Source organism: Lycorma delicatula, chromosome 3, assembly GCF_047948215.1.
Source record: "Lycorma delicatula isolate Av1 chromosome 3, ASM4794821v1, whole genome shotgun sequence".
Lineage (NCBI taxonomy): Eukaryota > Metazoa > Arthropoda > Insecta > Hemiptera > Fulgoridae > Lycorma > Lycorma delicatula.
In genome coordinates, this window is record NC_134457.1 from 126452402 (window position 1) to 126479214 (window position 26813).

Here is a 26813-nt window from a genome sequence, read left to right on the forward strand (position 1 = left end):
TCAACTGCTACTTTGTGAGAAGTATACTTAGCTTCAAACTAATATCCAACTTTACATTAGCCTTTGAGTTGTGGGCTCTCAAATATTTTTTAATGTTTTACCAAAAACATTAACTTTTTCTTAATATCTAATCAAGTGAAATGGGGTTAAAGTGAATGAAGACATGTTCCAAAAATTAATAAATGATAATATCACTAAATGGCTATTAAACTTAAATTCTGTTTGTTTTTCAACAAGCTGTCTAAATCAACCTTTATAGTTGTATTACATGAGACATAACAACACTAAAAAAAGTATACATTAAAAGTTCAATTAAGAAATTCCTACTAACATAACCTAGTCATAAACTGTATACAAGGCAACAGAATGTTACACTTTCAACATTTTCAGATAGTAAATTATGTATAACAATATCAATAAATTCTGTAATTGCTTCATAATTACATTATATGTTATCAAAAGTTCTAATTTTACCAAAACCATAAATATTACGTAATACAAAAGATAAATGGGCACTTATGCATTTTGTTCCACCCCAACGGTTAGGTTAGGCTAGGCTAGGCTATCGTAACCTTAAGGACCTTGGATACACCCATTTTACAGTCTTCAAAAAATTTCGTTGACCCTCAAATTGGTGCATGTACCAATCACATCGAATCAACATGGCAAAAGGCAAAAGAAAAGCAACGTTTTGGTAACTACAGAGAACTTTTGCAGTCATATTTGAGCGAATATATGTGGCATAAAAAGTATCCTGACAATGCTTTCTTGATTTTTTGAAACACGTTTTTGAGGAATATACTTGCAACTAGTTTTGATGTTTGTATTTTTCATATAAAATTTGGTTAAACAGGTCTTTATGCTTTCATTTAATGCGCATTAAGCATTTTAAATTGTTTTCACATTTTTGCATTGTCATAAGTACTGATAAATTTATAGGTAACTCGGGATTACTTTAAAATTAAAAAATGTACAACAAAAAATTATAAGATTAACCTACAAAATAGAAACTTCATCATACTACAAACTTTTAAGGTTATGAAGTAATACAGTTCTACCTTACCATTGTGATAAAATTGAGTTGAAGTTATCAAACTCCTATTATACACTGGCACGCACTTTTACAACTAAAACGTCTCATTAACCAATTTACAAACTAACTTTCCTTTAAATTAAAGGGTTAATACTTATTCATCTTCAAGGCTGATCAGAAATTACTCGGCATTTTCTTTCTACACACTTACTACAGATAAATTCACCATAGTAGTGTCAATTGCTGCAATTGACATCTTCTGATAAGAACAATTATCGATTCCTTTTCTAATCCAGTCGGTAATCGATATAAAATATCAATCGCTTTAATTACTGCGGTATTCGTTATATGAATTCTATATTGTTTCCCCCTTCAAATAAATATCAATTTATCTTTTTCGAAATTTTAAAGTAATATATATATATATGAATGTGTATGATGTGAGCACAAAGACAATATATAACAATAATACACCAAAAATTCGTCGAGAAATTCTCTGAAAGAAAAATTAATTAAAAAATTGTTCATTTTAGTGATTGGAGTCAAATTTAACCCAACAAGGAAATCTCCGAAATTTTTAATATATCCAGTTTACAAAAAAACAAAATTTGAACACTAATATGTTTTACGTTTATTTAGTTTTCTGAATTCTAGTTTCATTTCATTTATGGTTTTATAAAGGTTTATATACACAGTATGTCTGAAAAGTTCCCGAACTAAATTTTTGTCGTCGATACAAGTAGCGTCATCTCTAGAACAGCTAAGGAACTATGTAGTACGATGTCTAAGGAGTGTATGTACAAAATTTCATCACGTTTCGTCATTCCAGTCTCGAGTTATATTTGGCTGCGTACGTTATGTTCATGTGACCTTGTGCGAGCTCGCGACATGTAAAGAGAAACGCGATAAAATTTTGTGTTCCGAATTCAAAAATCTTTCGTTGAAAGTTATTCTATGATACAGAAAGCATTTGGTGATGAAGCCGCATCTCGAACTACAACATACAGGTGGTGGAAGCGGATTAAAGACGGTGGAGAGTCGTTGGATGACGACGAACGAAGCGGAAGACCGTCAACAGCTGTTCACGACGAAAACATTGCGAAAGTGCACACGCAACTAATCAAACTGTACCAACTGGTCAAACCGTGAATTCTAAATTCTATTTAGAATGAAACGCCTGATGCTTGGCATTCGTCGAATCCAGTCCTGGTACCGGGATCTGGGCAGTTGGACTCTCTCGCACGACAATGCCTCGGCACACATGGCAATAGTTTTAACACGTTATTATGCCGCAAGTTAAATCACCGTCTTATCCCACCCTTCTTGGCTCCAGATTATGTTTTGTTCCCGAAACTCAAGTGGAAGGTGAAAGGCCGTTTTTTCGACAACATTTCGGCCATCCAAAGGGCTTCACCGAGCAATTGAAGGCGATCCCACAAAGTGATTTCTCCAGAACGTTGGCTCTACCGGCGCTGCAACTAGTATATAGCTAGAGAAGGGTTCTATGTAGAGCTAATGCGAGTAAATTCGTTTATCTTTAAATCTGCATTTTTATTTAATTCAGTTTGGGAACTTTTCAGACATAGTGTGTATATATATATATATATATATATATATGTAATTTTTAAATTTAAAATCAATTTAAGCTAAAAAATGCTACCAATAAGAAATAAATGATTGTTTTCATGAAACTTAAAGGATGAGAAATGTGTTTTAAGAAAAAATAAGTAACAGTAAAAAACACAAGATTAATCCACTGTGTCTAATAAATACATGGTACGAACTTGTATTACTTTTCTTACTTCAATTTTAAAAACTAACTTTCTTGAAGTTTTGCAAGCAAATACTTTCAATATCTGAATGGTGACAGATTATACATAAATGATTATACAAATAATTCAGAGCTAAATAAAGATAACACGAATAAAACTTTCTTCAAATTGCTGATATAACTAGATCATTTTTAATTTAAAAAATCTTTCACTTGTTCACATTATATCTGAAAGAAACTTACTAGAAGGCTAATAAAAAAATTCCTATACAAAATGAAAACATCATAGAAGTGAAATTATCTACTGACAAGTAAAGCTTGACCACACTTAAAAATATATAAATCAAATTGAGAACTTACTTTTTCTGAAGTCTTTTAACAGTATTTAATACCAGAAAAAGTATTCATACAGATATACATTTATACTCTGAATATATGGGTGTATGTTTATTTAATATCTAGGTATATTTTTAAAAAAATGTAGAGCTGTACAGAGTGAGATACTTCATCCAAACCAGAGCCATTCCTTCAGTAGATTTATTGTTCCCTTCTTCTACCTTCATCCTTGGCTAATTTTTTGTCTTTTCTTCTTTGGATAGGCGCTACAGAAATTGTTGAGCTTCATCTGTCATCTGTGATGCTATATTGGCACCTTTTCTAGTGATTTGCCTGGGAACTACTCATTTTTTGGGGCTGTAGGAGTGGCAACCCTACTTATAGGACAGAGTTTGGGTGACCAATTCCTATATGAGGCTGCACGAAAAGCCAATTCAATGGAGATATCAGTATCAGTAAAGCAGTTCTTCCTATTAAAATCTTAATCTAAGAATTTAAAAAATAAACTAATCAAGATTTATTTTTAAAATTGTAACCTTGAATAAGATTTGGACATATTTTAGAAATGAAAATGAGATTGATGAATTAATAAGAAAAAATGCCAAAGCCTTTTCCAGGAGCTGATAATCATATTAATAATTTTATCAATATTTCTATAATTTTAAGTTATGTGTATTTGTATCAGTAAAGAAAATAAATATGAATAAAATATTATGTTAATAAATAAGTATAATAGCATAATATAAATGAATTATTAGAGGTCATTCATTCCATGACAGAAGAGAAGCACAATATAATTTTTTTCAATTCATTGTTTTATCGGCTATCCAGTATTATGTATAATTTTTTTTAAATTATATCCTTCCTGTCTGTGACCTGAACGCAAAATAAATTAATGAGTTCTTTACATTGGAAAATGTGTTTATTTGTTAAGTATTCATCTTTATATATTTGTCAATATTATTAAATATTTAAAAATAAAAATAAACATCAAAGTTATATTAAAATAAACATCAAAGTACTGTAACATGAACATTCAATCATTTAAATTCAAAGATCTGATAGATAATAATAAATATTCATTACAAAGAGTATTTAAAGCATTACAGTTTTTTATAATTAGTTTGTTTACGTTGCATTATGCTTAATTAAATTAAGGTGTAAAGCATGATGCTATTGTATTTCTAAAAAACCTGATATGAATTTTCTCTCTTGATTTACATTAATTGGTATTAATATTGTATCTTTAATAAATAACTAATAAATAGAATATTGTCAGTAGATACTATTTTGCTTTCAAATTTAAAATATAGAGCAATTTTTATCAAGCATTCTTCCACAAGATCATCTTTACCATCAATTGAATTACGTGAGTTTTTTTTAATAATTTTTTCTTTCAATCAAATGATTAAGATTTTAGTACCTTTTAGTGAATTAATTATATACTAATTTTATTTTACTTAATAGTAATTAGTTTTTTTATGTTATTGGAAAGTATTACCCTCTATTTTAGTGTCTTAATATCATTAAAAAAAAACACATAATTTTTTAATCTTATTGTTTTAATGTTTTTGCTTATGTTGATGTACAATATGTAACAGAGGTAAAGGATTCTTGATAGTCAAAAAACTTATTTTTGGATGTCTTTTTTCCCAAGTTTTAAAATCTGCTAAGCATTCCCTAAAAAAAACTAAAATCTTGGCTATATATTCTGCAAATTATGTAGGTAAGTATGTAATGTATATATTTATAATGGTATTTTATTTTGCATTATATCCCAGAAACAGGTTAATCTGCTATCATGAAATTTGATGTACTGCTTTAAAGACAATATTCTATTGGATTATCTTTTTGTTTTAATTTGGATAAGGAAGTGGAGAATGAATGATAAGTTTGACTTTATTAAAAAAAAATCTTGTATATTTTTGAAAATATTTTTAATATTCCTAAATACTATATTTTTGGAAAATAATTTCTTGTAAACTTTTACTACTTCAACTTAGTGACTTGAACATATTTATTATTTTTTCACAGGTAGAGAGTATACCATAAATGTTTTTAAAATAATTCTTTACTTAAACAGCCTAACATATTATTATTATTTGAGTCTTAACTACATTTTAAGTTATCTTAGCACAAGGTCAGCAAATGTCAGCAAATTTTTCTTAATTAATACTGGTGTAAGAAATTAAGCTAGAAATTTTTTTAAAGAAAATAAATAAGACTGTATGGGAAAAAATAATTTTCAACTTTATTTCTGGACGAGGGAATTTTATGCTCCATGCAGAAAATGAGAAAATTTAACCACACTGAATAGAAAGATAACTTATTCTACCGGTATATATATATATATATATGTATGTCTTTTTAACTCTCTGTTGTCATATAAATACAATGTTTAGAAATTTTTATTTTGACGGTTTCATAATTGCCACCTGTAACTTTTAACAGAAGTTACAAGTAATATTGAGAAAATATTAATAATATTTAATATAAGTATAATAAATTTCTAATAAATTGGAAATGCTATAATGACCTACATTATAATAATAATAATTACAGTATCTTAAAATAAAATATAAATATTACATAACCTCACAGAGGTCACATTAATTTATATATAGAAACAATATATTATTAATAAATAAAAAATAATAGGGTGTATATCTAATAACACTTTGTAGAAATATTGTACACTGAATAAGAATATATACTAGAAATACACTGTATTCTGCAAATGTTAATACAAGTTGAAGCATTGGATTGTAACTCTTGTCAAGGATTAGTAACTGTTTAATTTGAACTGTTAGTACATAGTACAAATCTGTACTAGCAGCATTAGAGATGATAAAAAGGTAATAAGGCATTTGTTGTTTAATTGCAAATAACATGATATTTAACCACAAAATCAACAAAATTATTTCAGTGTAACACTGTAGTAAATGGGTGTATGAAAAAGGACTTAATAATGATTCTGTTGCCATTTTAAGTAGGTTACTAACACATTTAAAAGATTTTACCAATTTATTTAAAATAAAATTATACAATTTTCTTTTACAGAAACAATATTTCTTTGTTGATGCGTTTTAAAAAATACTTTAAATAACCTGAATTTACTGCACTCCATTCATTGTGTACAAATAATATATGATCAAGTAATTTTATTAACTAAATTGGTTTTTACTGAATGATTTTATTTACTATTTTCTTTACTATTATTTTATATATTTAGTAGCAGAAGTACCTAGTTACACCCAGGTGGTGATGTACTACTACCACACAGCAGTAAATATTATTCAATAAAAAATTTATGAGAACAAATAAATGTTAGTATTAAAGATAATCAACCAAAATTTTGCCATGAATATTCTTCTCCAGGACTAATTGATTTACTTTAGCCCATATAAGTAATGTGGGATTAAAGTCTTGCATGTAAGGAGGTAATATCATAGAGAAATTTTTTTTTGTTGAGATTGCCAATAATGTAAACTTTTCATTTGGTGTATTCCTCATCACTAAAGGAATTCTTTTTATTTTTTCAATCATCCCATTTTTAGTAACCAGTCCACCATTTCTCATTTTGTAGAACTTTTTTTTGGAAGATTAAATTTTGTTTAGTATATTGTGTTGTTATTCTATGAACAGATATAATTTAATGTATTGTGTTTTCATAGACTATAGCAATTAATGAACTGGACACTACTATTTATTATAAAAGTAATTCATCATAGTAAGCCATCGCAGGGAATTAAATAAAAAAAACACTCATTACTTTATGAGTTAAATGAAACAAAAGATTAACAACTTACAATTCTGCATTAACAAAGTTTATTCAATTCATAATAAGTATGTTGTAAGGCAGTAATATAAGTTATCATTACTAAACCAAATTTTATGAACAAAGAACCTATTAAATTAGTGAATTAGTTAGTCACAACACAGATTAAACAGTTACTGGATGTTATCATAGTAATTTACTGTGAATTATTTTCATTCTAACTCTGGAACAAGTTGTTCGATTTCAATGATTTTTCTTTTTCATAAGAAATGTATTTATTATTATTAGTGTTTTATCAATTTTCATACAAGAGAATATTGTAATATTTTAGAAGTAAATTACTATTCTTTTTTGTAAATATTGCATATTTTTATTTAGTAATTAATGTTTAGACTGAATGGTACAAAACTTGCTGTACCATATGTAGATAATCTTATTTATACTGGTCTGCTAAAAAAACATTATTAAATATTCTAAAATTGTTGAATATAATTTTTTGTTTGATAGTTTAGCCAGGTTGAATATTTTCAGGCCAATAGTAATTAGCATGTAAAATCCAGACAATGATAGCTAACTAATTTTTATAGATGCTGTTAACAAGTGAATGAGTTGATCAGCATTAACAACTTTTTCACAAAAATAGCTTTCCAGAATTTACCGGCCTTCTTGGCTCAAGTGGTAGCGTCTTGGCCTTTCATCCAGAGGTCCTAGGTTTGAATCCTGATCAGGCATGGCATTTTAATATACTACAAAATTGTCACTTCATCTCATCCTCTGAAGCAATAACTAACGGTGGTCCCAGAGGCTGAAAAAAAAGGTATTCAGAACTTACTCCTCAAATTCACCTGCTGTATATATACCATTTACTCTAATAACCAAAAAGTTTCCCACCTACTGAATTTCAAGTATTTCCACATCATATTTAACAAATTTCTTTCCAAACTATCCTCAATAAAAAAAAAATTATCCGCTTTAAAATGTACATCATATTATTGCTATTTTGTTTAATGGAAATATTAGGAAACACCTCACAAAAGATTATGTTAATACATTGAAATGCTGTTTAGATATAGTAATTTTCTATTAAAAATAGATTAATAATTATTAACCCAAAGAGTGGATACAGTATTGAATTAATTAGTAGTTCAAGATGTAATAGAAAAGTTGTAGAGTATATTCAAACCCATTATTATTCTAATTTTGTATTTTTTAAATATTATGTGGTCATTCTTAAATTACATTCATAATACAAGTTTTTGAAATAATCTCAGAGTGGGTTTTCCCATTGAATTTTTTCATTAGCAGATCTCACACTCACAGTGTCAGTTTATTCCTAGTAGAAAAATACAAACTTTTATTATTTATTAATAGTTCTTTAATTTTTACATGAATGAATTACGAATGTATTTGTAGAGCATTAAAAATATAATGGTAAATAAGTGAAAAATACTTGAGATGATAAGAAATATTTAGTAAATATTTTTTTATTCATATCCTTTACAGAATCTCTTTTTCTGTTATTGATTTACCGTATTTTCCTATTCAAAAACATTTTTTAGAAGTAACACAGGAGAAAAGTGATTCAAGTTTAATGTACATTACCTAAAATAGATTTGCAACATTGAATTCAATGTATTTCATAAGTATATTGACCAGTCAGCTGGTTGGTGTAGTGGTCTGCATACTAACTTTTCATTAATTTAGTCTTACTGCAAAGATTTAGGATGATTTTGGTGGACATCATACTGGTATTTTCTCAGGTAAATAATTAAGTATGAATACAAGTGATGAAAACTTTTCACAATTGCTCTAATAACTCAAATCATGGAAACTACAAGAAAAATAAAAAAAGAAACAAATAATTAAAACAACCAAAAACAAATTCTTAATAAAAAAATGTAAAGAACCAAAAAGAGTATCGAAAACTTAAAAAAAAGCCGCATAAAAAAATGACCAAATCATTGTCATAATTAGAATAATTATAGCAGCCTCATCAACATCATATTTACATGAATATCAATAGAGATCAACTTATTTCATTTATACTAATATTGTATAAAATGTTTTTTTTTTAAAAAGTTTAGTTGCAATGTTTTTTGTTTTCTTTTGTTTTAATGCTTTTTTATTTAGTTAAATATACTGTGATGGGTAATTAAACTTCATTTTTAGTATCTTTTGTATCATGGTTAATTCATTTTTTATATTTATTTATTTTTTTCCCTACAGAAAAGGTTATGCAGAACACAATGCTGTCAACCACACGTCACTAAATATTCCCGTTGGCGCGTAATTAAAAAAGTTCGGTTACTTTTTGAACAGACCTGGTATATATACCGAATTTATTAGCATAAGCCCTGCAGTATTTTTCATGATTTTCTATTTAAGGGGTGCTAGTCTTATTCAAATTATTGTGATTGAATGATTATTACACATAAACGATGCATTATATTAGATTATTATTTTATAAGTGTTGTGTGTCGGCCTCCGTGGCGTGAGTGTAGCGTCTCAGCCTTTCGTCTGGAAGTTCCAGGTCAGAATCCCGGTCAGGCATAGCATTTTCACGTGCTACAAAATTGTCATTTCATCTCATCCTCTGAAGCAATACCTAACGGTGGTCCCGGAGGCTAAACAAAAATGTATTTTATACAGAGGCGCATCTACAAAACTTCCAACAAAAATGCAAATATTGCTACTTAACAGAAAAGATCCCCACCACTGCCACTAGAGGAAGTATACTACTGTTATGTCTATTACAGTTAATACTATCGTGTTTCTATTATTAGTCCTTTATTCTGTAACAAAATACATGAAATGAAAAGAGTTTCTGGAAATACCGTAATTCCAGTTTTTAGTTTTATTCATTTCAAGTGAACTTTCTTCACACTTTTCATTTAGCTTTTAGTACTCAGATGATTTCAAACATGTCACACCTCTGTTATATTCCACATTTTTTTCCTTATAACTTATACAGTTAAGCAGATGGAACAAAACTTCCACCTTTTTCTATTTTCAAGTGAAAGACTTGCCCAAAGAAAATTTCCCAAAGGGGTTAATTGCTCAATGCAATGAAAATGGATGGATACTAATTTAATGGATGAATGGTTGAAATTGGTGTGGTTTTGTAGACCCAAAAGCTTGTGAAAGGTAAAATCTATGCTCATCCTTGATAGCTTTTAGGGACACTTAACTGAAAATGTGAAAAATTCATTACCAAAAAATAATTCTAAATTAGTAATTATTTCAAGAGGATTAACTTAAAATGTTCAATTTCAAATAATACTGATGGGACAGAACATGAGTATCCTCTGGGAAAACGAAGAGGATGAAGACTGATTCTGGGTGTGAAAATGGATGTAAAGGTGAAGAAGAAGAAGATGACTAACTGGAAAGCTTAGCGATTGTAAATAGCTATTTATCCATTTACAAAGCATTAATAAATGTAAAACCAAATTGTTTATTTTTTACTAATACCAAATCTTCTATTTATTGAAGTATTTAGATGTAAATGTATATATATTCTACAATTTCTTTTCTTCCTCAGGTATTATGTGAATAAATACATCATATTTGTATATATAAAGCATATAAATATAAATATGATCCACCAAGTACAGAATAAAATTTTATTCTGTTCTTGGTGTTTTTATTTAGTTAAATAAAAAAGTTTAAGTTTTTCAATATCCACCAAGTACAGAATAAAATTTTATTCTGTTCTTGGTGGATCAAGTTATTTACTTACATTTGTATGATAGTACAGAGGAATATGAGTCTTAAAATCGACTTTAAAAAAATTATTATAAAACATATAATAATAATGACTCATTAGTCCCAAATATCTGTAAAAATATATATATATTAATAATTATTTTTACCTTACTTATTTGTAACTTTATTTTAATAAATGCCTTTACAATTGAATATTTGCAATAAGTACATTAGTATAACAATTTTTTAGCTGTAAGATTTAGTGACAAAAAACTATACTGGAATATCTGTTCAGTTAATGAGTATTCATTACTTTTTCATTCCTAGGTGAAGAACTAATAGAGCAATTATGAAATTTTACATTTTATTGGCAGTCATTTTATTTCTGAAATGTTCTATTGGAAACTGTGTGACGGATTTTAAACTTCCATCAATCGATTCAACATTAAGTAAGTACACTACAATCACTGCACTAGTCTATACATTATATAAATGCAATGACACTTTCTAAATGGTTAAATTTTAGAAGGTATATAAATAAAATCAACTTAAATCACTAAAAAAATAATACTTTCAGTTTTCTTTAAATTTAATATTTCTTAATCAGTGCCAAATTAAAAACTATCAGCTATAGCTTCATATAATTTAATTTATCACTAATTTTAAAAAGTAAAAATGTAAATAAGATTAAAATTTAATAACTCTTTTTCAAAATAATTGAATTTTTCTTCTAAAGGCTTTTGGAAGTTAATTACAGGCTCCTGTCCCGGTGGAGCATTTAACACTGTTGTAAATGCATCTTCCTTAAAAAGGATAGGAAACCTTATCCTTAAAATAACTAAAGATGTAATAAAATAATATTATACATTCTGTCAATATTTTTTTATTTATTATGTTGTTTTATGTTATTTTGTTGGTTTATGGTTGCAAATTTCATACTGTTCAAGTGTGTTGAGATCTTGATTTTTACCAGCTATGTTAACAATTGCAGTGTGACTGACATTAACCAAATAATTCTATTAAACATAATCAAACACTTATGTACAGTAGACTTGTGATTATCGAAGGTAATTGGGACCGATACCACCTCAAATACAGAAAAAATTGGATAATATAAAACTTAAGTGCTATTGGGCTGAAAATAACAAAAAAAAACTAGTTAAATATGTACAGGAATTGCTTTGTTGTAAGAAAATATGTAAAATCAACATAATTACAGACCTCTAAGCATGAAGAAACATGAGATTATTTTTTTAAAAAGTCTGATTGATTTTTAAGTCAATCTCTGTGCTCTCTTAGATGATGTGATGTTACATCAACGCTGTAGAGACAGTATATCATATGGTGTGTACTCTTCCTGTTGCTCTATGTAAGGACAGCCCATCAGAATATAATATTTTCAGGGTTATCTCTTCCATATTATCGTCCTGCTCACTATCTTCAGCATTGTTGGCCATACTGATGATTGCCTCATTGGTGATCCCATCTTTTTTTTTTTTGTTTAACTTCTGGGTCCACAAGTTAAGTATTGCTACAGAAGATGAGATGAATGATTTGTAACGTGTGTAACAATGCATGGCTGACTGGGATTTGAACCCAGGACCTCCGGGTGAAAGGCCAAGGCGCTACCATTCGCGCACGGAGGCCGACTGATGATCCCATCTGCACATCTTCATTGCAACAATCACGAATATTTTTGCTGTTGTTGATTTGATCTTCAACAGGTAGCTCACTGGCTAATTTCACTAGTTCACTTACATTGTCCTGTTCTGACACTTCTTGGAGATCCTTCTAAGCCAAATAAATTCTTCCAAGTTTTTTGAATGGTACTGGTTTTCACCTCATCCCATGCTCAACCAATCCAGTATGCTACATCTTTTAATGTGACTTTCTTTAGAGCCTCCCTAAAGTCATCCCTTCATCTAATCTTGAGATCAATGTCTGGAAAGGTCTTTGCCGGCAATTTCTAGAACCTCTTGGTCTACAGGTTGTATAAGTGATGTCACATTAGGGGATAGAAATATGGCTTTAATATCACCACTACACAGTTCTTTGGCATCTGGGTGAGATGGTGCATTGTCCAATAATAAAATAGCTTTCCTGGAGGTTACTTTTCTTTAAAAATGCTTCAGTGACAGGAACAAAGTCATTAAAAGATTAGTCACTAAAAATTTGGCTTTCCTTCCATGCACTTCTTTGGTTGTGGTACATTGTTGGCAGACAGTTAACTTTGACATTTTTAAAGGCTCTTGGGTTTTTAAATTTTCCAATAAGCAGAGGCCTTAGTTTCAAAGAACCAGAAGTATTGCAGGTAGCCAGAATTGTGACTCACTCTTTTACTTTTTTAAATCCAGGAGCAGATATTTTGGATTTTGCTTCTAAGATTTTCGAAGGTAGCATTTGAAAGTTAAGACCAGTCTTGTCAGAGTTAAAAATTTGATCTGATGTTAACCCTTCCTTGAAAACAATTTCTTCCATTTTAGACTGAAATTCTGTAACTGTAGATGAGTTAGCTGATAATTTCTCCCCATTAATATTCAGCTGTCTTATACCATATTTCTTCTTCCACCTGTCAAGCCACCCATCATTTGCAGTAAATGTTTCTTTGCCATCATTAAATACCTTGTGGAACTCAAGCGTCTTGGCTTAAAGCATTGGTCCATTCACAGGACTGGCCATCCCTTGCAGCTGTGAAAACCACAGAAAAAGGGCTTCAGATGTCTACTCGTAGTTGCCCTTCTTCAAAGTCTTCGACTCAAACCACTGCCTCCACTTGCACTTTTTTTTTACAAATTTTAAGCATAATCATTTAATTTAAACATTAAAAAAAGTCAGTTCTCCAACTCCCAAATCGGCGGTGAACTCTTTTTAATTGACTCGCCATTGTCCAACCGTTTTATCGCATTAAATTTCATTTCAAGAGAAATTACAGCTCTCTTCTAGTTTCCAAATTTTATGCAAAACAGAATTCAGTAAAAGTATGAACTTCAATACAGTAACACAACTGCGAGCGCAGAGATAACTGAAACTGGAGCTGACTGTACGAGTGTGAAGATTGATGGGTGAACTCAATGATTTCTGGATTTGGGAGGAGACACCTTGCTTGTCAAGAGTATAAACATCACTTCTCGGTGTGAATCTCCTGTTTTATTTCTGTTTTTTATCTTCCTGTGATTAGATCGGTTAACCAGGACTCAAATAATCATGAGTCTATTGTGTTAAACTATTAAAATAATCAGAATGAAAAAAAAGTTACTTAATATTTTCCTTTGTGAGTGCTTTCACTCTACCTCATGGCATATTCAAATAAAAACAGATTTTTTTACACCATAGAATATAAAACAGCAGTGCAATGAGCACTTGTTAATATGACTCTTTGATAACTGTCATTGAATCAGATAAAATATTCACTTTTTGTATAATTTACTACTGTAGTAGCAAGTGTTAGTGTCTTATTAATATTGGCTCCAATTTTAAACAATCTATGTTCATCAAATACAGTTTCTTGATTTATAAGAGTGTAGTTATTTCATGGAGATATAAGTAGTATTTTTGTAATTAAACTGATCATCAGATATGGTTCAGTGGTTTGCAATGTATGGGGATTTTTAATAAAGGTTTTAATATTGCTTAATTCTAAGATGCTCATAATTTTATTTTTATTTGATATAATGTTATCAAATAATCAACTACAACGGCAAACACTGGTTTATTAATGAAGACTTATAGTGCCCCTTAAATGTAGCCCACCGAGCTGGTCTAGTGGTTAATTCATCATCGCAAATCAACTGATTTTGAAGTCGAGAGTTCTAAGATTCAAATCCTAGTAAAGGCAGTTACTTTTATATGGATTTGAATACTAGATCGTGGGTACTGGGTGTTCTTTGGTAGTTGTGCTTCAATTAACCACACATCTCAGGAATGGGTGACTTGAGACTGTACAAGACTATATTTCATTTACAATCATACATATCATCCTCTGAAGTAAATATATTTTGGTGGTTCCAGAGGCTAAACAGAAAATTAGAGGTCCACCCAAAATAAGTCCCTTAAATGCGGTGTTAAATGACAAGTTTGGTCCTAGCTGTGTAAAAATGATTACAGTAATCATATAATATTTTCAGTCAATGATATATAGAGAATATGAAACATCCAACTAATACAGACATTTTATTACGAAACAAGATTATTTCTTTACATAATGGTTATGGAAAAATAGTGTTGATATTCTCAATAAAACATTATGCGAGTGTAAATGAACAGTATGTAAAAACAATTACCTTTTTCATACATCTCACAACAAAGGAGACAAAATAATAAAATATGATCTAATATTAAAAGTATAATTAATTTCTATAATGAAGTGTTTTATAAAACATAATAATTACTGGCATAAAAAAAATGCTGCCTATGTGAAAATAAGCTGCTAGAATATCAAAGGTGAGAAACCTATGTCTTTATAAAAAAAATAGGAATGCACAGACACCTCACAAAGAGAATATTACAAAGCATGGGTTAAGAATCCCTGGTATTGTCTATTACATTTTTTACAAAAATATTATGCCCATTCATTCATATAAAATACAGTTACATGATCTTTTACTACATTTTTGAATATACTATTTAGGGCATATTATCAAACATTTTGTTGAAGTTTCACAAGAAAATACTTCAAAAATTAGAATGATATTAGGCTATAACTTTTTACTAAAACATCCACTTTTAAATAGTGTTGAACCTTGAAAAAGGTCTATTAAGAAAACACAATTTTTTATTTTAAAAATCTTTCACCAGTTAACTATAAGAAACTTACTACAGAACAGAAAATTTCTTAACAAAATAAAAAAGGAATTATTAAAAGTAGTTCATTTGGTAAAAAGTTAGCCATTTATTGTAAAGAAAGGGAATTATTCAGCTTGAGTTGAGAATTTACTAATTTTATTGAATCTATTAAAAAGAAAGGGTCTCTACTCTGAAATCCATATAAAGTGACCTGCATCTTCAAGCTCATCAGTTAAAAATTATTTATTTTACAAAAGGTGTTAATGAATCTTCTGAACTAACTTTATTAGGGTGTTTATATCAAACTTCTTAATAAAAATGATTGGTGATACCACTCATAGAATAGTGTAACAAATTTTAGTAAAATATTATAATATTTTTCTCTGTTGGTTGATAAAAGAAATAAAAATAATTAATATCTGAGCCTTATAACCAAAGAGATGGTTCTAGGTTATACTGATTACATTCTTAGAAGCCTATAAGTTTAATAGTGTAGTAATGATGTTTTTTAATTCTGCATTTTTTTTTTACATATAAATTAAATAATTATATAGGAAAATATATCTATATAAAGAGGGAAGCATTTTAATTTTCATAATGTTTATTAAATATTGCATTAAAATGTACTATTACTTTGTATGTATAATTGTACATATTTGCAGATGAAACCCAAATTTAATACTGAAGAAAAAGCTCTAATCATGAATAGCATCTCATGATTAAGAACGTTTTGTAATGTACTTGACTTTTGCTACTAAATAGTAGTAAAAGTCAAGTGCATTACAAATTCTCATTAGAAAATTGATTAAACTAAGGTCTCTGTGAAACAGTGATTGAAAAACATTAATAATAAAATAATGAATTTATAAAAGTAAAATTTATAAATCAATGTAAGGAAGAATGAGTTTCTCTTTTATTTATATATAAACATATATGATAAATAGTAAATAATAATAAAAGGTTTTTTTTTAATGTAAGTCTATTATTACATTATCAGTTCAGAAAAATAACTGAGTTTGGGGTCTGTTTGTTGAATATTAAAAAAAAAAAAATAGTACTTGTTTGTACAGTGATTTAAATTAATAAAAAAAAATCTTTTAAGTTAAATTATTATTTAATTTAAAATATGTATGATTATGTTCTTTCTATCATGCTAAACTACTAGCATTGCATACAAAATTCATCCCTAACAAAAAAGTGACTGTAATTGGGTGTCAGTTCCTGTTTGTAAATTACCTGTAGAAAAATGAACCTGTTTCCATTCACATGTATTATACAGTATAATTCAGAAATTGATTTGCTTTATTAAAATAATACATTTCGCTTTTTAATAATACACTGCTCTACATTAATGTAAAGAGAATTCTAATCATACAACATTATGTAAAACATCATAATTTAGTTTAGTAAAACCTGAATTAATTGTAAACAAAAGAAATATGTTATTGTTTATTTACTTATGTAGCAACAGGCTCATGCACTACAACATCTGCTGGACAAAAGTAATTTTATAATCTGTGAAAAATAGCTGACCTGGAATCTCCAAATGACAGAAAGAAATATTGCCACTCTACCACACAGATTGGCAGCATTGTTGAATGTAAATAATTATGAAAACAACATGTACAGAAACAGTGGCATGTTTCTTTCACTGAAAGGAACTGTCACTGATATTTCATGGAGCTATGAAGTTGTTTATCATAAATATCACTTGAAACATCAAACTTGAAATTATGAGATCTCTGTAATGCAACAATTATTTTATTATCAATACAACTTCCATGGTGGGATAGTAAAATCTCTGCCTTTCATCCTAAAGATTCTAGGATTAAAGCCTGGTCAGCCTTTGGATATTTTTACATGCTACAAAATTAATTTATAAAAAAATGAACAGAGTAATTAAGGCTGTAGTTACTGATGAGAGACGATATAATTTTCAGAATGATACAATTATTATTTAATTAAGAAAAAAAGCAACTTTACATTATACACAACAGAAATTTACCAAGTATAGCTTTCTGGTGCTAATTAGTCTTTATGTAACAAATGGTGGAAACATTGGATTGGTAAAACTAGCCTTCAGGCTGACCACCATTATTTATTATATCTTAAATGTAACTTATGTCTTAAAGATTATTTTATTGCATAAACTCTGAAAAAGGTACACTTTAACTGTTTAAAATATGATTTTGATATAGTATTAGAAAAACATTAGAGAAGCCACTTTCAGATAAATGTAGGAGGTTGTTATTTTGTCTGCTCTCAGCCAATGAACTGAATAATATTAGAAGTACTAACAGTAAATTAGAAAAAAAATTAAATTTTAATTTAAACGTAAATAAATAAATTATAATTTTATATTTTGATTTTTCGATTCAGATAATTCAGAATTCTCTATTAGCAACATTTAAAATTTCATGCAATAAATAAATTACAATAACAATTCAAAAATGAGTCATCACATAAACTTGAATTCTTTGTGATATTTGATGCAGTTAGAGTTTGATTACAGCAATTGGCTTATCAAAATCATGTTTTATATATACACACACAAGGTCTAAAGTAATGAGACTGGTTCAGAAAAATCTTTTGTTTACAATCCAGTTATACATAGACTCTCTCACTTTCAAAATAGTTCCCTTGGGAAGCCATGCAATGTTTCAAACAGTTTTCTTACTTTTCATAGCAGTGTAGGAACTCAGAAACCAGAATATCCTTCAGATGGTCGGTTTAATTTTTTTAAATGTTTTCTACTGTTCCAAAATAGTGTCCTTTGAGGTGTTTTTTTATTCAGGAACAGGAAAAACTCACAGGGACTCAAGTCAGGTGAATAAGGTGGTTGAGGAACTACAGGAATGTTTTTCTTTGCCAAAAAACTCATTAATTGAGAGTGCAGTGTGACAAGGTGCATTGCCATGATGCAGCATTAGTTGTCTTTGATGGCTGGTCTCACATGGGCAACTCTTTTGTATAGTCTTTCAAGAACTTTGTGGTAAATATATTGATTTACAGTCTGTCCTGTAGTTCAAAAATCATTATGGACAGTGCCATTACTATTGAGGAAACAAATTTCCATAGTTTTGATTTGCTCATTTTTGCTTTTATGGGACGTGGTGACTTTGAAGTGTGCCACTCCTTGCTCTGGTGTTTTGTTTCTAGGTCCTACTCAAATATCCAAGGTTCATCACCAAACATTTTTCACAAACATTTTTTAGAGACTCAGGATCAGTTTCAATTCATCCTAGAAGATCGCAGCACACTTCCACCCTGTTGTTTTTTTGTTCAACAGTGAGGTTTTTGGGACCAATTTTGCACAGACTTTTTTCACATCCAATTTGTCTGTCAAAATTTGGTGGACTGTGGTACGGTTCAAATTCAATTGTTTTGCAATCATTTTGACAGTTAATCACTGGTCATACCATATTAAATTTCTGATTTGTTCAACATTGTCACTTTTTGAAGTTAATGATCTTCCAGAGTGTGGATCGTCTGCAACTAATTCCCAGCCATCTGAAAATGTTTTAAACCACCTAAAACCTGGGCTTGTGACAGCATCATCTACATACGCCTTTTCAATTTTGAAAAAGTTTCAGTAGCATTCTCTCTAAGATATAGTAAAATCTTGAGGTAATCAGGATATGTAAATATCTTGAGGTAAGCTAAATATGTTGGCTATATATGCCAGTATATATAGCATACAATCATGCTATATATGGTTGGCAGAGAGCAAACAGGTAACCCCCAGAGATGGTAAAGATTGATAAATCAAAAGCATGTTTGAAGTTGAAAGTCCCTTTCATTAAATCCTTTGTTAGCACCTTTAGTTATTAGCTGGAACAAATATTTGAATGTTTTACCTTTCTGCTTTTCACTTTCAGTATAAAATATGCAAAATCATCTAGTCCCTTGCTTCAAAAGCATTATTACTACAACCACATCATTCAGAATTTCTCATTTCTCTACTACATTTAATAATATTAAAAATAAAACAATATTTTTTATTTCATTCATTGCAAACTTTAAATTCCATCCAGGAATTGGCTATATATATATTTTTTATTACACTTGGCAATATGCATAATCTTTTTGGGCTTCAATTATTTTCAGACCTTGTTCACTAGGAGGTCAGTTGTAATAATTATTATTGTAATATTTATTGCTAAAATATATATATATTTTTTAATATTGTAATCTAGGCAGTTTTCAAAAGCGATATGAATTTTAGAAATCTTAACTAAAATATTTGTTTACTTTGTTTAAGAAAATATTGAAGGAAATTTACAACAGTCTAAATTTTTTCCTGGAAATTTAATAAAATTTCCAACACCATGCAAGTGTTCAGATAACAAATGCTCCTGTGAATTTTCATTTATTGTGGAAAATCCATTAAATGTTCATCATGGTAAGGTTTTTAATTCACTTCATTTAATAGCCTAGAAGTAAGAAATTAGCTATTTTCTTTATTTTTGTATTATGCTTAATGGAACAGTAATAAAATTAAATAAAAGTTTAAAAAAATATGTACTTTAGAAACTGAGTGAAATAAATTAAATTTATTTCTAAAACTCCCTCTATTATCTTACAACCTGATGGTTCTGCAAGACCCGAATCATCTTAAGGAATGTCAGTCTGTTAATTGATGGATATGAAGTAAGGATCTAATCTAATACTGCCAAATCTGTGTTTAATAAACTGATTGCTGTGGATCATCAAATTTAAATAACACTGGAAAACAAGTTGCTGTTAGCATTTATTAATTGCTAATGATCATAGCAATCAATGCCACTGTAAAAGTAAACTATTTAGTGATTTTATATAGCTACTGATAATAAAAATTGCTTAAATATTTTTGAATCTATTAGATGACAAATTGACAGTTTGTTAAATTAGAAATAAGAAAAAGAATGTTAGCAATTTAACAAAAAGAAGTTACCCAAAAGGATGGTTTATTCTTAACTATAGTAATATTAATTAATGTACAAGGCCTAGGCAGCAGTTGGTGCTTATTGATAAAACAACAACAGAATGAACTAGTTAAGTAAAAATATACATATGACGAAATTAAAATATCATCTCCTTGCCTTAACTACTTACCATCTAATCAGCAGCATTCTCTAATTAAAGAAAAAGAACTTCGTATTGTATAAAATGTAAAAGGGTCCTTGGTCACAGTCATATCTCAAAAAATTTTGTGTTCATTAACTTGGAACTTTCAATACATTCAGTAATATAGTGATATTGTATACTGTTTATCAGTATGGATTAATGCAAGTTGTAATAAAAAGATAAAAGAGATAAGAAAAATGAATTCATTGAGGTCACTATTTTTACAAAAAGAATAATTTTGATTTAACTTTCACCTGTTAAATTTGAAATTTAACAGAAAAATTTGAAATTATTTAAGCTTATTCGTCAACAAAAAAGCTGACAACACAGTTCTAGGCCTTTCCTGACGTGCGGCTTTTTTCTGATGCATGGCTTGCACACACAACTTAATTTAAAATATTTATAATTTTATTTATTTAATTCAATGATTCTGACTAAAGTGCGCGCGCACACACACACACACAGTATTCATTCACGTGAGTGTGGTGGTACTAGCGGCCTCTTTAAATACTTCTTTATACTTTAAATATTATTTAATTCTACTGCTCAACTGTGGCATCACAACATAGCGGACAACTACAGCAACTGTATGTCAGTGCTATACTAATGCTTATTGTGGTGAGAGGAAGTATTATTGACACAATGTAGCCACTAGTTTATTTAAAGCATTTTTTGGGGTGGTGGTGTGATTTTGATAAAAATTGTTTTGGCAAATATTATTTTTTAATTGTTAACAAATGTGCCTAAAAAAATAAGACCTTAATTAAGTGAAATCTAGATACTGAGGATGACCTTGTTCTACAACCTCAATCCCTTGACCTTTTAAGTTGAAAATTTAATGCCTTCAATCCCCACATATAGAAGTAATCTGACCAAGTTTGGTCAAAATCGATGCAATAGTTCTGGAGAACTACTTGATTTAGAGGGCAACACCATACACACACATGTACATATGAACATCTGGAAAATTTCCATCTGGTTTTTGGGTTTTGTAGGTGACAAAAAACGTCATCCAGTGAAAATTGCATATGCCCAAATTGACTGATTACAATATTTCTGAAGCTATATCCCTGCTATAGTACTACACGGGAAAGTAAATGTAGAATAAAATTAAAAACATTTTTCAAAATTTGCTTTATACTTTTTAGTGATACTTTAATCAAATTATTATCATACAATGCACGAGTTTAATTAGTAGGTTAATTTGGATTTCAAAAGATAACAACATATATTGAAATTTTTTAAATATTTAAAAATATCAAACATATTTTCAATCAAACATTTACTACACAAAGTAACAAAATGGTAAGTTTTTGATTGTTGAAATACAATTGTAAATTAACAAAACTTAATTTCTACCCTTAATTACCCCTGTACAGAGGGGGTTTTGCGAAAGTAATGGTGGAATATTGTATTGTCACCTGACCTTAGTAGCTGTGCAGAATTTCATCTATAGGCAATGTTGGGTAGTATGTTAAATAAAGGATGCAAGATTTGAGGAGAAACATGAAAAAAAAACATTGTGATTTAAAATAAAGCAAGTAATAAAAGTTTATAATAGTATATCACACAGGTTACAGTAAAATCCTAAACTTATTACAACATTCACTGATGTCAGTTGCTACAACTTTGTTACCTTACTCTTGCTATTGTTTGTATTATCAATACATATAAGCTAAGAAAAAATTGCAATTATTTATTTCCATTGTTGTAATATTTAACAACAATAAAATATTAACAAATTATTCTTATGACATCTGATGTTGAATCAAGAACATAAACCCTCTTTTTTTAATGTCAATATAAATATAAGAACTCTTAAAATCATATGTGCAATACATTGATCATGCACATATAACTTATATAAAATTAATGAAAGACTGCAGCACTACAGAAATGATTAAAAATTTTATTTATTTATTTTTTTTGATTGACTATTAGCATACTCATACTTTCCTTTAAAGATGAAAATTATGAAAAATTTAACTGTATTAAACTACTGGGAATGTTGTGTTATTAGGGATGGTTTGTTTGAATTAAGTTTTGAAGCTTTTTTTGTTGTTAATGATGTCTTTTAAATGTATAATTTAAATTAGATTTGTTTGTTTAGAATGCTGTTTTTGAATATTTTGAGTTAACATTTTTTAGCTGCTTAAGTTTCTAATTCACTAATTTTAAATTTCAGCCAAGCTTAGCATTTTTCATATGCTACAAAATTTAGTTATTATAAAAAGCGTAACGACTGTAATTGGGCATTGGTTTACTGTTGCCAAATAAGTAAATGATAATACTACAGAACATTATGACTACTGATATTATTACTTTGAAGCAAAGATGAATTAATGTGTACGAGTACACCTGATGATGCAAAAAACCACATGGACCTGCTGTAGTTAAACAGAAAAGTAGAAAGCAGTTCTAATGACTGATAAGACATTCAATTTTTAAAAAATGTTATTCTGTGTCAAGAACTCAGACTTACTACATATGTATTTCAATAAAGAAGATGAAAAAGACTAGACCGTTTGGTGAGAAATGAACCTAAGAACAACTGATCTAAACTTAGCTTGCTAACCACTACACCATTTGGCTGGCCAATTATACACTGATGTGATATACTGTATGTAGTTTTCTTTCAGAATAATACTATTAAAAGAATGTTTGTATAAATCAGAAAATAAATAATTTACAATATTTAAGAATTTTCTTTGTAAAGCAAAAGTTTATCAGGGAATTAAATTTATGTTTAATTCAACAGGTAAAATAGTTCTGGAGAATGATGTTGATAACAAATTAGTGGCAAGTTTAAAAATAGATGAAGTAGAAAAACGTGAAAATGTAAATGGTATGAAAAAATCAGTCATATTACTTATGTATACATATATATAATTTTTTTTTTGTCTTCAGTCATTTGACTGGTTTGATGCAGCTCTCCAAGATTCCCTATCTAGTGCTAGTCGTTTCATTTCAGTATACCCTCTACATCCTACATCCCTAACAATTTGTTTTACATATTCCAAACGTGGCCTGCCTACACAATTTTTTCCTTCTAATATTAAAGCGACTATTCCAGGATGCCTTAGTATGTGGCCTATAAGTCTGTCTCTTCTTTTAACTATATTTTTCCAAATGCTTCTTTCTTCATCCATTTGTCGCAATACCTCTTCATTTGTCACTTTATCCACCCATCTGATTTTTAACATTCTCCTATAGCACCACATTTCAAAAGCTTCTAATCTTTTCTTCTCAGATTGTCCAAGTTTCACTTCCATATAAAGCGACACTCCAAACATATACTTTACAGGAAAAATCTTTTTGACATTTAAATTAATTTTTGATGTAAACAAATTATATTTCTTACTGAAGGCTCGTTTCGCTTGTGCTATTCGGCATTTTATATCGCTCCTGCTTCGTCCATCTTTAGTAATTCTACTTCCCAAATAACAAAATTCTTCTACCTCCATAATCTTTTCTCCTCCTATTTTCACATTCAGTGGTCCATCTTTGTTATTTCTACTATATTTCATTACTTTTGTTTTGTTCTTGTTTATTTTCATGCGATAGTTCTTGCGTAGGACTTCATCTATGCCGTTCATTGTTTCTTCTAAATCCTTTTTATTCTCGGCTAGAATTACTATATCATCAGCAAATCGTAGCATCTTTATCTTTTCACCTTGTACTGTTACTCCGAATCTAAATTGTTCTTTAACATCATTAACTGCTAGATCCATGTAAAGATTAAAAAGTAACGGAGATAGGGAACATCCTTGTCGGACTCCCTTTCTTATGTTCTTCAATTATTACTGTTGCTGTTTGGTTCCTGTACATGTTAGCAATTGTTCTTCTATCTCTGTATTTGAACCCTAACTTTTTTAAATTCTGAATATTTTATTCCAGTCTACGTTATCGAATGCCTTTTCTAGGTCTATAAACGCCAAGTATGTTGGTTTCTTTTACTTTAATCTTCCTTCTACTATTAATCTGAGGCCTAAAACTGCTTCCCTTGTCCCTATACTTTTTCTGAAACCAAATTGATCTTCTCCTAACACTTCTTCCACTCTCCTCTCAATTCTTCTGTATAGAATTTTAGTTGAGATTTTTGATGCACGACTAGTTAAACTAATTGTTCTGTATTCTTCACATTTATCTGCCCCTGCTTTCTTTGGTATCATGACTATAACACTTTTTTTGAAGTCTGACGGAAATTCCTCTTTTTCATAAATATTACACACCAGTTTGTATAATCTATCAATCGCTTCCTCACCTGCACTGCGCAGTAATTCTACAGGTATTCCGTCTATTCCAGGAGCCTTTCTGCCATTTAAATCTTTTAATGCTCTCTTAAATTCAGATCTCAGTATTGTTTCTCCCATTTCATCCTCCTCAACTCTCTTCTTCCTCTATAACACCATTTTCTCCGTATAACTCTTCAATATATTCCACCCATCTATCGACTTTACCTTTCGTATTATATATATATAAAGAATAAATATAAAAAGTTATCAATTTTAAATAAAATAATTATAATTTATCAAAATTCAAACTGTTATGCAATAAAAAAAAAAAAAAAGGTTATCATATACATCCATCATTAATCAAATAAATTAAACAAGTATCATCTTTATTGTTGTTTAACTCATTTTTATTTAGCCAAATACAAAGTACCAGTTTATTGGGCAATCTTAGATTTTCGTAGGATTGTTAATGCAAGACAGTAGCAACATTGCTGTCTCATCCTTCCTATAATGTAAATTGCCTTTATAGATTTTTTAATTTATTCCAATAATCAAGGTTCTTTATAAGTAAAAATAAACGTTGTCCACTAATTATTGCTACTTCCCTTGAATTTTAAACATCAATCTGTCGGTAATATATTCCCTTTTCAAAATCTCCAAAATGGGATAAAATAGTTTTGTTGACAGTATGGTGTATCTATAATATAGTGACTGATGGCAACATATGTGGGAGTAAAGGTAGTTTGACTAATGTCTGTGAACAGGATCTTCTTACCTTACCGAGTGTTATGTTCACAGGTGATTTTGTTGTCTACTGCAAAAATTAAATGAATTTACATAAAAACGTAACATAACATTCTTCTTTATACATTCTATTTAAAAAAATAAATTAAGATTTGAGGTCCATTACCACAGATATGGATTATATATAGGATCATTCACTTGAAAGGTAGACATAAAAATTAATTTTAACATACATATAAAACAGATTCTTGCACAGCAATAAGTTTGTGTTACACTAGGTCTGTTAGCAAGCAACTGATAATTGCTTTCAAAGCTCCATAACATTATTACTTGATAAAGGGAATATTAAAAACACTTGAATTCTGTATATCATATTTATTTAGCTTAGTTAAATCACAATCTGGTTAATTCCATATTATAGGAAATAAAACATTTTGGCCACTAGAACTGAATCTTAAACAATAAACGAGGAATTAATGTTTTTTTTCCCATCAATTATGCAACTTCAGAAACAACATTTTAAATGTTGAATGATGCATGAAACAAAGACAAAAACCTGGAATTTGTTAACTCTATACAATAGTTAAAAACACAATGTATTTGTAGTTATGAATAATTATTAGCATCTTAAGAATATGCACATTACTTATTAAGTAAACTTTACTTCAAGGTCTACTGCATGTCAACCGACCAAAAAAGTTAAACAATGAACTCTGAAGTAAAATATACATTGTATGTTAAAATGTACTGCTATTCCTTAATAATTATTTTCTTTAAAATAAGTCATAATTTAACTAATAATTAAAACATTTATTTTTTACAGCAAAATCTGGAATAGATCTACCATTATGTGTGCCTGTTCCACAGTTTCCTGTTTTAGAAATCTGTCTTATATTATATGATGTAAAATTAGATTTAACTACAGGTGCACATATTTGCTTAAGTGTTGAATTAAGAATTTCGAATCCATTGGTAAAAGTCACACTTACAAGCATTTCGTTTGGCTGTGTTAATTTAAATCGATCTCAAATAGAATTTGTGTCACCAGATAAAAAGAGACCAAGTTTCATTCAATTTCATGTAGGAAATACCCCTAAAATTGAATTTTTTAGTAATATTCCTGTAGGAGCAGTGTCAGGAAACAAGTCTGGTAAAAACCCACTGTTTTTTGGTAATTTGGGATCAGCAGATAAAATCATATCTGGTACAAATGTTCTTCATGATGGGAATGCTAAACTTGCCATCAGTAATTAATATTTCAAATGTAATGTAATAATTATGCATAAAATATTAAAATAGATTAATTTGAATGAAAATGCGTTT

At 29.0% G+C, this 26813-nt stretch overlaps 2 protein-coding genes across 3 annotated transcripts in view; one reads left to right on the forward strand and one right to left on the reverse strand.

Annotated features, from left to right (window-relative positions):
• RabGGTb (geranylgeranyl transferase type-2 subunit beta) overlaps window positions 1–1310 on the reverse strand; it is a 45853-nt gene extending 44543 nt beyond the window's left edge. The window contains exon 1 of the mRNA XM_075360534.1: window positions 1064–1310. Within this exon, the coding sequence (XP_075216649.1) occupies window positions 1064–1066 (3 nt within the window). The 5' untranslated portion in view covers window positions 1067–1310. The remainder of the gene's footprint in view (window positions 1–1063) is intronic.
• A 3016-nt stretch (window positions 1311–4326) lies between these two features.
• LOC142321970 (uncharacterized) lies at window positions 4327–26813 on the forward strand. Of its 2 annotated transcripts, none has more exons than XM_075360535.1 (5): window positions 4327–4509; window positions 10951–11072; window positions 19667–19807; window positions 23270–23356; window positions 26314–26812. In XM_075360535.1, exons 2-5 carry the CDS (start codon window positions 10973–10975, stop codon window positions 26742–26744), a joined length of 759 nt encoding a protein of 252 aa, XP_075216650.1. In that variant the 5' UTR covers window positions 4327–4509; window positions 10951–10972; the 3' UTR covers window positions 26745–26812. The 2 variants fall into 2 exon arrangements, with proteins under 2 accessions (XP_075216650.1, XP_075216651.1); XM_075360536.1 differs by lacking the exon at window positions 4327–4509 and adding an exon at window positions 4848–4866 and having other exon boundaries at window positions 26314–26813.